The sequence below is a fragment of the Rhinolophus sinicus genome, linkage group LG03 (assembly GCF_036562045.2).
Source record: "Rhinolophus sinicus isolate RSC01 linkage group LG03, ASM3656204v1, whole genome shotgun sequence".
Lineage (NCBI taxonomy): Eukaryota > Metazoa > Chordata > Mammalia > Chiroptera > Rhinolophidae > Rhinolophus > Rhinolophus sinicus.
The window spans coordinates 120,799,739-120,812,388 of NC_133753.1; the positions used below are offsets into that span (position 1 = coordinate 120,799,739).

Here is a 12,650-nt window from a genome sequence, read left to right on the forward strand (position 1 = left end):
AGCCACAGAGAGGAAACCAGCAAATCACTGCAGATGCCTATAAATATGCTACATGGGGTAGTAGCACTTTTCAAACTTCAAAAATTACTGAAATAGCCTCTTTAATTGCAACCGCCCAGCTAGCTCAAGATTCTGAAACTCAGTGGAGAGTTTTTGTTCTTGTTCTGGCCAGTACAACTCTGTGTTGCTGTGGTCTTAGCAGGGAGACCCAACTCATGTGCTGCAGGGTGGAAAATGACAATGTGAACGAATGCGGATCTCTCCACAAAGCAATCATTTCAGCAAGAATATAACTGTCTGCGTATTTACAAGGGTTAGAGCCCAAAGTGGTGTAGGAAGGGGATAATACATCAAAACCTCAGCTAAAGAAAAGCGTAAAGCGTTCACGTGGACTGGCCAAGATTCACCAGTACTTCCCGGACACGTTCTCCCATATGATGGACATGTGAACAGCCTGATGATATGATGCTAGAAAGACATATGAAACAATGATTTTTCCGGGCATAGAGCCCTAGTGTAAACCTAGAGATATTTAAATAACTCATCTCAGCCATGATCCTGGCTATGTATGCGTAAGGATTTTTAAAAGCCATTGGATTATGTAATAGGTTTATTCTACATGCCTTGCTCTTCCTGCCAGCCTCTGGGGTTGAGAATATTGTATCTAACCCATGCCATCTTAAGATAGAGAAAAATAAAATTGGCAGATGTAATAAAATAGCAGGGCTTTGTCTCGTTAGCTTGTAGAACATTTATACAAAGATGAATGCAAGTGTGGAAGGATGAGACTCATTTATCGTGTCAAGAAAAATTAATCTTTAAAAGTATTCATATATTCCCAAAGACTTCTAAAGGAATGAGAATCATCCTTCTGATCGCCATTATTCTTCCATTACACGCTGCAAATTCGGAGGTAATGTCCTCTGTATAATAGCGTAATACTGCTCTGGAGCCCCTGGTAAATGTTGCCACTTCCTCTTCCCCATATACTTTCTCATCTAAAATGTAACAGCTGACTGGTATCTGGTTTATGTTTTACTTAACTCTTATTATTGATTTCACCTCTTTAATCTTATGCTGAACAGGAGCCATGAGAAGCAAATAAGGGCACGTCAGACCTTTTTCCCTTTGGAATCAGATTCTCCAGAATAGGAAGAACTGGTGAACGAGTGAATGAATGCATGCATGCATGAATGGCTGAGTGAATGAGTGAATGAATGAATGGACTTGCTTTTAACCTACCTATAAATACATGTTTATGATTCTTGGTAACAGAGCGCCCTTTTGACAAGTAATCATTTGAAGTTTAATTTTAATCTACACATCAGAGCTAGAGGTATGGAATTGCGTAGGCTTTTCTTTCAACCTCTCTCCCTCTTTGATTTTCAAGATAAAGAAAATTAATTAATGTACACTTTTCAACTGAAGAAGAAATGATTAAGACCCAGCTGTGTCTGTAAAATTATAAGTTGTGATGCAACCCTTGGGACTTGTTAATGCTTTTTTTGACATGAAGAAGAGAGACGTAGCTATCTTATATTAAGTGGTGTTCTAAAAAGCAGAAGTTAGCAGTCTGCTTGCCAAATTAACTTTCAAAGATGTCTACGTTACTAAGTTTGTCTTTTCCACACACACACACATCTTAAATGATTGATGGCCTACTATAAAATAGCTTTGTTCAAAAAAGATCATCTTTGACAGGCTCCTTCTAGGGCTGGCTTCACTACTCAGGAGAGATGGAAAGATATCCCCATTTTACATTAATTTCCCGATAAATCAACACTTATTTGAAATATGCCTGAGAACTATGCGATATTTACTATACTAGGAGCCTTCTTTCACTGTATGCAGCAGTTCCACATGGGATGGTTTTTACTTCTAAGATTTGGAAGTTTTCTACCCATAAAAGGCATCTCTAAGGAAATACGGATGGGTAGAACAGTATATCTGGCGTTTTTATTTACTATGATTTCACTGCAAGGTAGCATGAGACTAAAATATACAGAGATCTGATTTTTTTTAATCAACAATACCATTTCAGGATGTGGTTTTAGATTCTCCCTGTATTAGTCTTCAGAGTCTAAAAGGCTCAATTTCTTTCTTTTTAAACATAGATTATGTGGTTTTATTTATGTCTGAGGTCATTATTGAATTACTGTAGAATTACATAAACCAGGGGTGGAAATCTCAATTAAGCGGTCAGGGAGGTCATGGAAGTAAGTGAATGGGGCCAGTGATAGAGGGTGTGTGTGTCGGGGGCAGGGCTGTGGTGCCCTAGAAGGTACTATCATTTAGGTCAATGGGAAAGCTATTCTAATTTTTATAAAAGAAGATTAGAAATCTCCTAAGTTTTCAATACTGGCAATTACAAATTTTTTAAAGATTCTGGGCTGGCCAAATAAAACATGTCTGGGGGGGGGGGGGTGACCTGTTGCTGAAAACCTGCTACGAAGAAAAGTATTTACCTTAAAAAAAATGCTTCCTCAGTTGTACCTGAGTTTGGCTCAGGACAAAGGAGGTAAGTCTCTGTATCACAGAGCTTGCGAGAAGCTTTGCAGAAGGGCTCAGATGCCTGGGAAAGAGGTGCGGTGGGTAATAGATACAGGTTCCTTATGTAAAACACAATAATCAGTGAATTCACAATGGAAAAAATATGAAGCAGAGGCCCCTTTTCTCTTAAATTTATCTTGAAGGCCATTTTATTTTATGGAGTTGAATCAAGCTGACTTGTAAAAAAAAACCACCCCAAATTCCTGTTTTGTTCTTTGGCAGGGTGAAGTAGAGAAATAAAGTCTCCCCGCTGAACTACTATGAGGTCAGAAGCCTTGCTGCTATATTTCACACTGCTACACTTCGCTGGGGCTGGTTTCCCAGAAGATTCTGAGCCAATCAGTATTTCGCATGGCAACTGTAAGTACCCACAACCTCACTCTCACTCTCCCTGTACGGACACTGTAGCCTGCATCAACCAGTAAAACATAAAAATTAAGATTCACTTTAACTTGTGTGAGTGGCAAAGTTAATTCAAGTCTAGTCCCATCTGTGGGATGCCTGTTCTACAATACCATTAAATGTTGTCGTGGGATATATTTGTGTGAGGATTTGAAATGTTCCTCTATGCTTTTGATGAAGTCTCAGTTCCTATATGGAGGCTATGATCATGCCTGAAACCAGCTGTGGGAAAATATCGTTGTCACTTGGGCATTGCCACCAGTATCGCACATTTTCATATGTAATTAATACATGGGCTTTGTTACAAGAACAGAAAATAATAAGACTGCTTTGGAGTTAACTTTTTTTACACTTAGAAGTTATATTATTGCTAGACTTGGGTAGAGTGAATTTGAATCCAGTGGACCTATTTCAACCGTTTACATAACTTTCCTTTGGTCTCTGCTTCATTATCAATGGTAGAAAGCAACATGATTAAGAATTCAGTTGACTCCCCAAAAGAGGAAAGTTTTACCTCTGTGTTGGATGGAACAGCCAATTTACTACATTTTTTCCGTCCCTTCAAAAGACAAAATATTTTATCACATTAAAGGTGAAAGCGAACATTCTCCCCAGATACCGATTTTCCCAGTAATTATCTCAAAACAAACACTAACTAACCATATAAAAGGTGCTTAACTCAGTATGTGATACTAATGAGATCCATTACCGCTAAGCTTTCCGTTGGATAGTCTGGGTTAGAAAAGGAGATAGTTTTATTTGAAGATGAGGCAGCAGACTGACATATAAAACAATTAGACAACAAAAGTCGGCATGATTAAGGCCAAATCACATAGTTCAAGATCATCACTCTTGAAGTGGTCGAGTCCTCCTAACTCAAGGTACCAAACCTCAATAAGCATTGATTTATCTCCATTTGAGACAGGTATTCTGTCTTTGGCACTCCTGTAAAAGAGACCGCAGCCCAAATGTGCTGCTGAAAAGCATACTTCAGTGAGCGCTCAAATCCTTGATAGTAGAGTCATGAATTGTTTCAGCAAGCTCCTTGATGAGTGGTTAAATGAAATTTCGGAGCAGTGGGAGGGGAGGTACAAGAGAGTCCCATACCAAGCTTGGTTGTGAATAAACTATTCTGATGCTCTCTAATAGATACCCACGCAAGTTATACTCAGATACTACAGGGGTTTCCAGGGAGGGGTCTGAGCATAAATCTGTGAATGCTTTTCGAGTCATTATTTACCTCCCACCCCCCATGGAAAACCCTGCCTTTTAAATGTGACTCATCTTTCCTCCTTAGTTTCTTTGGAGGAATGCCAGTGCTCTGGATTGTTGGTTTAAAGGCAGAGAAATTTTTGAGATGTAGGTATTTCTAAAGGTCAGATATTAGTACAAATTGCCTGCTATCAACCAAAGAGAACTGTAAGAAAGAAGAACTATGCTCATTGACTCTCCATGTCAGGGAATATTCCAGATCATTTGACTGGCTACACTCAGTTTGACCCTGCCCTGTCAAAGCGCCCATTTCTGTGAGATTTAGCCAATTGCTTCACTCCAGCGTGAACTTCCCACAGTTCCTAGAATGCCAACCAACCTAGCTGGGCTGCCTTCAATGGTGGATTATTCCAACTGGACGCCTGTGGAGACTGTATTTTTCTTCTGGCTCCTGGACGAGGGCTCTCGCCTCCAGACCACATTGCCTTTGTGGTGATTGATGGGAAAGCCGCTTTGAAATAGTTTTGTCCCGAGACAAGATCTTTGGCAGACTGCCCCCCAGGCTTAGCACTCTAAAAAAGATGAAAAGAAAACTGAAAGAAAAGAGCACCTTCATGTAAAGGGCTCACTTGCAAGCTTAAGCCCCAGAAAGAGGAACAAGTCAGAAATTGTGACACTTAGAAATACAAGTTCAGGCTTATTATCACCTGGAAATGAAACTGTAACCTGATCATCCTTAAAGAGGACTCTTCTGTCACTGTTTTTCCTAGAATAACAGACTCGTTGGAGATGGGAAACTGTGGCATGGTCTGACTTAAATATGGTTTTGTTTTGTGGCCGCCCCCTCCTCCCCCTGCCCTGTCCATTCTTGGCTTCATTTCCTTTTCCCTCTCTTGCCCCATCTTCTCTTTTCACAGATACAAAACAGTATCCGGTGTTTGTGGGCCACAAGCCAGCACGGAACACCACACAGAGGCACCGACTGGACATTCAGATGATTATGATCATGAACAGAACCCTCTACGTTGCTGCGAGGTGAGTGACCTGGTCCTCGCCTCTGCCTCTCAAGCATCCGAAGGTCCCAAGACCCAAATGTACCCGCTATGCGTCATTTTAAAAATCATGACCTTCCCAAACAAAGCGTTATTTAATTTAAAGGCTACTTTAGTTTGTCAAGCAATCATTCTTTCAAGACTTTCTGTGTCTGGTTAACTGTATGTGATTTAGATAGAAATAATTGTGTATTTTGGAGCTTAGATTCAGATAATCCACTTTATCCTGAACATATATGCAAATATTTACTCAAACACCCAGGACAGTACTTCTCCCTTTGATACCTGCTTGTTAAATCAAGTTGAATGTGTAAACACGTATTATATAGTGTGTGTGTAGGTGTGTGTATACCACACCTGTTTGTATTTTTGCAGTGAATATATAGTACATATCATTGCTTTAACAGATGGCAGTAGCACCCAAGCAGTTTTTGATTTGGATCTAGTGGGAAAATACTTATCCACCGGGAAATTGTCATTTAAGCAGACTGTGTCTTAAGGCTGAATGGTATGGTAAGAATACTGCCTACACATGGGTTACATGGATTTATGCTTTTATTTTAATTCTACTGTTAATTTACTTGGACCACAACTTCTCTGGCCACAGTGTCCTCTGTCAAATGCAAGTTTGGGTTAGAGTATCTCAATGAAGTCTCTTGGGATTCTAAGAATAAATGATCCCATTTTTGGGTGCGCAGCTCATTCAAAATAATTCTAAATGAACAGGGACAAGGGCACTAGCTGGTGGGGTTCCGGGGTGGTCTCACTGAGTCTGTAGTGATCACTGCACACTGGAAAGGAGGAGGAGAGATTGTGTTTGTGGTACCTGTCTGGCTGTGAGTACAGGCAAAGAGCATGTAAATAACGACAGTGCTTGATTTCTTCGAAGCACTTGGATGTTCTGAAATGACAAGCTGTGCAGCATAAAGTAAAAAAAAAAAAAAATCGGCTGGATTAAAATACCCTGCAAGTACACCACATATGGTCACAGGCAGCAGTGCCAAAACACTTTTTAAGAATTTACTTCATAAAAACTTATATAATACATACTAATTGTATGTGCCATATACATTGCAAATATAATTGTAAGTTCTGTATAAATATTAATTCATTCAATCCTGGGGGGTGGGGAGAGTGACCTATGGGAAGGAGACATTACCATCCCCATGTTTTAAGGGAGGAAACCAAAGTACAAAGACTGGGTCAAAGCCGCAGAGGCAGGATCGGAACAGGATGGTCTCGCTTTCAAGTCTGGGCCATTACTCCCTGTACTAAGCAGCCTACGGCGCAGGGAGGTGGTACGATTTCCCCGAGGAGAGAGTCATTGTGCATATTCACTAAAAAGCGTTCTAATGAGGTTCTCAGCAGCTACCCCTGGCAGAACATGAGCTCCTCCTTAAATACCATTTTTGGCTTTCTCAGTGTAGCAGGGTTGGAAGATTCCATTGGTACCCAATTATCTGAAAGCTGGTCAAGACAAATGATTAAACATGGGATCTGTGAGAAATAAGTTGACTCAAGAATCTTCTATGAATTGTTCACTTTGTAGTTGAGTCTCTAGAAGGGAAAAATGGTATAACCGGCTGCCCTCACACCTGATGACGTAACATGGGTGTGGCCTGCAGGTCCAGGGTGGCACCTGAGTTAGGACCATGGTGCTACACAAACTCAAAAGTGACCATGATTCCCGCTTGTTAAAACCAAGACAGTCTTATCCTAACCCCTCACCCCCCAAAAAGGGGAAAGAAGAAATGAAAGGAAAAGTATAAAACCGACTTGCCTTTTGTTAGAGGTAAAGTCTGTAGTACCCTAGCATTGCCATGTTGCTTTTCACTCTCTACCCAGCCACTTCCCTTCAGTACACACCTTGGAAGGATTCCTAAAGGAGTTCTGTGGCTGCCATGTTTAGGACCTGTCCGCTCCCTATTCATTTTATTTCCCAACACTGCCCTGAGAGATCCAGGTTCCTAGGCAGCTCGTGACATGATTCAAAGTGAAATCCTTCCCCCAGGCTCAAACCATGGTAACACAACTCAGTGGTGTGCTTACTGGAGGGGTGAAGAGGAAGTCCTAGGATTAAGTCAGTTTGTGTTCAAATAATTTAATTCAGTAAGAGCAGCATATGAGTCCTGGGATGCACACAGCGGTCGTTGGGAATAACTTCCGACCCTGTTTCTATTTGCTGCGCAATGTAATGTGCTCTCTTGGATATCGAAAAGATCGTCCCTGTCCAAAAGGAGATTTCATTCACAGATTGTATTTTTAAAGGGCTTCCCAGTTCTTCTAGACAACTGGGGTCAGCAATGGCAAGCCAGCTTCCAATCAGAACTTGGGGCTTGATGTCAAGAACCCCTTTCAGTTCTGCTTTATTTTCCATTTTTTAAATTCATTTTTTTTTCTTTACTCTCTAAACTATTAATTAACATAAACCAGCCATGCCAGAAGGGGGCAATCGGAGAGCTTTCTGAGGAATTGCCAATGCATATTAATCAGTTCTTAATTTACAATTCATATATTCAGCTCCTACTTAAAGTTCTGAGGGGAGGCAGGGCAAGGAAAGCCTGGAGTCATCTCAGACCTGATACCAAAGTAATAGGCAATTCTATTCCAATAATGAGCCTGACCCACAGCACCACCAATGAAGTCAAACAAGTAATAAAGGAATGCAATAAAACTGCCTCGAAATTAAAGAGCAGGGCAATTCTGGCACCCAACTCAAGTTTAAAGAACTTCCCAATTCAGCAATTTACAAAATAGGCTCCTCATTCTCTCTCTCTCTCTCTCTCTCCCTCCCTCCCTCCGTCCGTCCGTCCGTCTGTCTGTCTGTCTCTCTATCTCTCTCCCCGCCCCCGTCTGTCTGTCTGTCTCTCTCTCTCTCTCACATACACACACACACACACATTCTGTAACAGGCAAGAGAATTTTGTAAGCCAAACGCTTTGCCCTCTCCTTTTATTTTCACATGAGAGAGCCTGTTTTTATTTTTCTCTGTTGTACCTTCCCTAAAAGCAGTAGCAAAAATTTCCAAAGAATTGGGGGGGAAGGGGAGGAAACTGAAGTAAATCCTGACAGCAGATAATTCCTTTCTTTCCTTTTTCCTTTCTCTTCTCCCCTCCCCGCTTCTTTTAAGTAATGAGGGGGCTTGAAAGTCAGCATGGGAGCCTTGAGGTCCTGGTTTAAAGCTGTGGGTAATTTTCCAGCCCCAGGACTTCCTGCATTTTAGAAAAAGTCAATGTTATTTCAAGGGAAAATGAGCTGTTTTGCTTTCCCTCACTAGCCCCCCATCTCCCCAGTTGAGTGTAGTTCTTTTCTTTCTTCTGAATTCCAGACAAAAACGCCCTTGTACTCAGCTCAAACAGAAGGGGATGTTTAAATATAGCCCCACACCTGAGCTGCTGATTCCGTTTCTCCCTTTCCAAGAGCAGATTGGCAGCAAATCGTAAAGACAACCAAATTCTCAGCAAAACAGGAAGGTGAACAGAAGCAAGAAATGTAAACTTTAGCCCAAGTACATTTTAGATCTTAATTGACCATCATTGTGTGAGGAAAAGAGTGACTTCTGGAAGTAATTCTACCTTTATTATCTTCCATCTTGCCAATCAAATCATCAAAGCCAAAGCTGAACACACATTTTCCAAAGAGAGATGGAGATGAAGATTAGCTTTTTGTTAGCCCCCTGCATGAACTGACGTGGCACGTTGAACACCACGTGTCTGGTACATGGATTTGATGATCCTGAAAGGGGATGTGAGCCCATCTGTGTTCCGGTTTGGGGGCCAATTCAACCTCCATAGTCCTCTTTCCTGAATGACAGTATACAGGTGTCACGTCCTAGTATGAGAGAGACACAGGCAAGTTTTCATAAAAGGTGTCCATACAGACAGCAAGATGCCACCACATCAGAAGGCGATGAGTGTGATACAGAGACACCTGCATGCTTGAATGTGGACGTCTTGTTTCTCAGTAACATGGATGTGGATTTATCTGCCTTGGATGATATAGTCACACACTCACTCATTCGGGAGAAAACGAACTGTCTTGACTCTTGTGTTTGACACTATTAATTTTTCTTTGTTTACAGGGACCATATTTATACTGTTGATATAGAAACATCACATACAGAAGAAATATACTGTAGCAAAGTAAGTAGTTTTAAAACCATCTTTCTGAAATGGAGGCACTTAGGATAGTTCTTGAAGAGTATCTATATTTTAAATGCACTGATTGAGATGACATGGCTAATAATAATTTGGAACATTTTGTGAAATCTTAATTTGGGGGTAGGTTAGGGCTTGACACAGGTTCAGAAACAGTTACGTACATCCTGTTTTATTTATCAAATATGTGAGCACGTACACTTTGGAGGTTTAGGTAATTCCTAAATTCCTCTAACAAACTATTGCCATGTTTGTCCAGGAAAGTATCAGTTTTCATATGTAAAACTTGGGGCCACAAATGGTTCAGTGTTATGTGTCCATGTCTTGCAGCACTACGTCTGATTCGACTATTGTGGTTCAGGAATTTGATCAATATAATATAATATAACCTAGGCTTCCCTGGTAACCCCACATGGAGGTATTTCAATGAATAAAAACGGCCACAGAACTAGACGATCCCTTTAGTCCATGAATTTACGTGAAGGCATATCACCTGAATTAAATCTTCGTCCACCCAAAGTGAATGCCTCCTTTATTTTTAAGAAAATGACTTCCACATTTTATGGAAAACGCCTACTTAATGAAAATTGATTTATCAACTGAAAGGAAAGAGCAAGCACGTGTATTTTATCAAAATGAACATAATTTAGCAAGTAAAAATTTGGGTATCTTATGCGTATGTGAAATTTCCACAGTTGTTTATTCTTTTTTCCTGTCTCCTTCATCTTTATCTCAAAGAGAAGATCATCTTATAGTTTAATGAATACACAGGAGTTCAAAATTAAATGAACGTTTCTACCCCTAATCTTTTGTTGTTATGGTGAATTAATCATGGAGAAAGGGTGTGGAAAGCTTTCAATAAATATATGTTCAGCCCCTAGTCTCCCCAAGGGTACGCTTACAATTCTAAAATCAAATGCAACAACCTCTGGGCTCTAATTGATTTCTTTCTTGATCCCTCCAGAAACTGACATGGAAATCTAGACAGGCTGATGTAGACACATGCAGAATGAAGGGAAAACATAAGGTAGGCAATTTTCATTTCTCTCGCAGCTGCCACTTTGGGTTAAGGTTTTGACTGTTATCTCCAGCCATACACCGTGATGTGGAATAGATCATGCTAGTCCCTTTTCCCCAGTAATTGCTTTTTCCATCAACTTATTGAAGGCTTTAATTTGCAAAAACAGTTTGCTTTTAATGTGATGAAACCTTAAGACAGCTGCTAGGGCTGCCTCATGAACCACTTCGGGGCACCAGGGATTATAGGCACAGAGCCGACTCCCCGGACTCCTGAGTGCGCCGTCCCATAGGCCACCTCACGTCCACAGCCTTCGGGGGCTCTGCAGAAGAGCTGAGAAAAGGCTGCTGCCGCCTGACAGGGGTCTGTTCCTTTGGTCATAGGACAACATAAACACACACTTCAGCCGGGAGCCTTGTATATCAAAGGACCCCGGAGCATCCGACATTAAAATTAATATGATGGGAGGGTGTGACTTCCAGGTTTGCTTTCCTTTGGGGACATAAACACACTTCCATTCTAAGCCATGTTTTTATTTACTGTTGGGAAGTCAACTGTTGTTGTCAGTGTTGTCTTTTGGTAAACATCAGGAGGAGCTCTAACTTAACAGAGGAGATCCTCAGCCACCTTCACTTGAAGCCGACTGTCGGCAGATCACAGAATATGGTGAAGGAGGGGTTTCTGTAGTGAATGTGCTGGATGCAAAAATGTTTGAATTATTTTTCAGGAGGAGTGTCACAACTTTATTAAAGTTCTTCTAAAGAAAAACAATGATACTTTGTTTGTCTGTGGAACTAATGCCTTCAACCCTTCCTGCAGAAACTATAAGGTAAGTGTGATTTGTCTGTTGGAACCACATATCCTGGAGGTATTTCAGAATTTCCTGTGATCGTACCTGCAGCCACCTCAGAGGGGAAATTCAATGCCACCTGGGTTCTTCTCACTCGTTGGACTTAATGTATTTCTCCACATGAGTGATCCTGACCAGGCTTCTAAGCTTCCTGTTAGTTCAGGATTGATTGACATGTCTTTAGAAAGCATAGCTACAAAGTTAGTTTCTGTGAGAACCTATTCTTGATTGTTCAGAACACCGACATACTTACCACATATACAGTTTGCTTTTATATACCATGTGGATTTCCTTTCTCTCCCTTTCTCTTTCTCCCTCACACCCCACCATCTCCTCTCTGAGCACAAAAACACACTTATATTGTGAGTGATTACTTTAAAAGGTATCTCAAAATCAGGCCATTGGAAACTGCAGTCTTTCCTCTAGGTAAGATTTTTCAAGAGCACAGGAATTTAATTCCATTTAGCACCCGGCTTACTTAACCATGGCCTTACTTATCTTGGCCTTCATGCAAGGAAAAAAAGAAAATAATAACTCTCAGAGTGTTAAAAAATCTAGTTAGTTTTGATGCAGCTGACAGAGGTCCTGCCAGAGAAGTGGGCGCTCCCGGCTACAAAAGCAGAGGTGACAATGCTCTACGGTCTTGGCTCCACACCCGCTAGCTCTCCTTGTCCCTTCTTTGTGCCACAGTCTTGCGTTCAGCAAACCCACACTGAGTTTCTCCCATGGCCAGGCACTGAAATTGTAAAGACAGACAGGAGGCGTCCATCCTTAGGGAAGCCAGACAGGGAGACGAGACTACGAGTCCATGGGGTTTTGCTGCCATGACGACGTTAACACAGGGCATCATGGAAGAACACAAAGTACTCAGCCTGAGGTGAAGAGTCAGGGAAAGCTTTCTGAAAGAGGTAGATGACCCCTCTCTTCACACAATCCCCTCTCCCTGTGGAATACAAGCACTCCCAGCCTAGAAGAAACCCATAAGCCATGTGAGTACAGGGACCAAATCTGATTGTCCAGAGCCTGACACAGTGCCTCCAAACAGGTGCTCAGTTAATTTTTGTGGGATAAAGAGTGAGTGAGATAATGCCTATCCTCTGTCTTAAAAAAGCAGAAGTTAGCCAGGTGAAGAGAGGGCACAGCATGAACAATGGCATGGAGTAAGAAACAGTCTACTGAGCTTGAAAAACTTCATTTAGTAACAGTGCTGAATGGTGAAGTAACAAGTCATAACAAACACGAGGCTGGAGAGGTAGGTGGCCCCAGGGACAAAGGGGAAGAGAATAGATTTAAGAAAGACTTAAGTGATAAAAACCAGTCGGACTTAATAATTGATAAGAAGTGCAAGATAAGGGGAGAGAGGAGTTTAGAATGACTGCTGGGCTGTCTCTTGGGTAAGTGGATGGATG

The 12,650-nt window shown here is 41.3% G+C and overlaps 1 protein-coding gene across 9 annotated transcripts in view; it reads left to right on the forward strand.

The window, feature by feature from the left end:
* Positions 1-12,650, forward strand: part of SEMA6A (semaphorin 6A) — a 121,680-nt gene that overhangs the window by 60,297 nt on the left and 48,733 nt on the right. For all 9 annotated transcript variants that reach the window (XM_019746527.2, XM_019746532.2, XM_019746531.2 and 6 more), the window contains 5 exons: positions 2,773-2,910; positions 5,082-5,199; positions 9,298-9,358; positions 10,338-10,400; positions 11,119-11,220. In XM_019746527.2, the coding sequence (XP_019602086.1) occupies positions 2,811-2,910; positions 5,082-5,199; positions 9,298-9,358; positions 10,338-10,400; positions 11,119-11,220 (444 nt within the window). In that variant the 5' untranslated portion in view covers positions 2,773-2,810. The remainder of the gene's footprint in view (positions 1-2,772; positions 2,911-5,081; positions 5,200-9,297; positions 9,359-10,337; positions 10,401-11,118; positions 11,221-12,650) is intronic.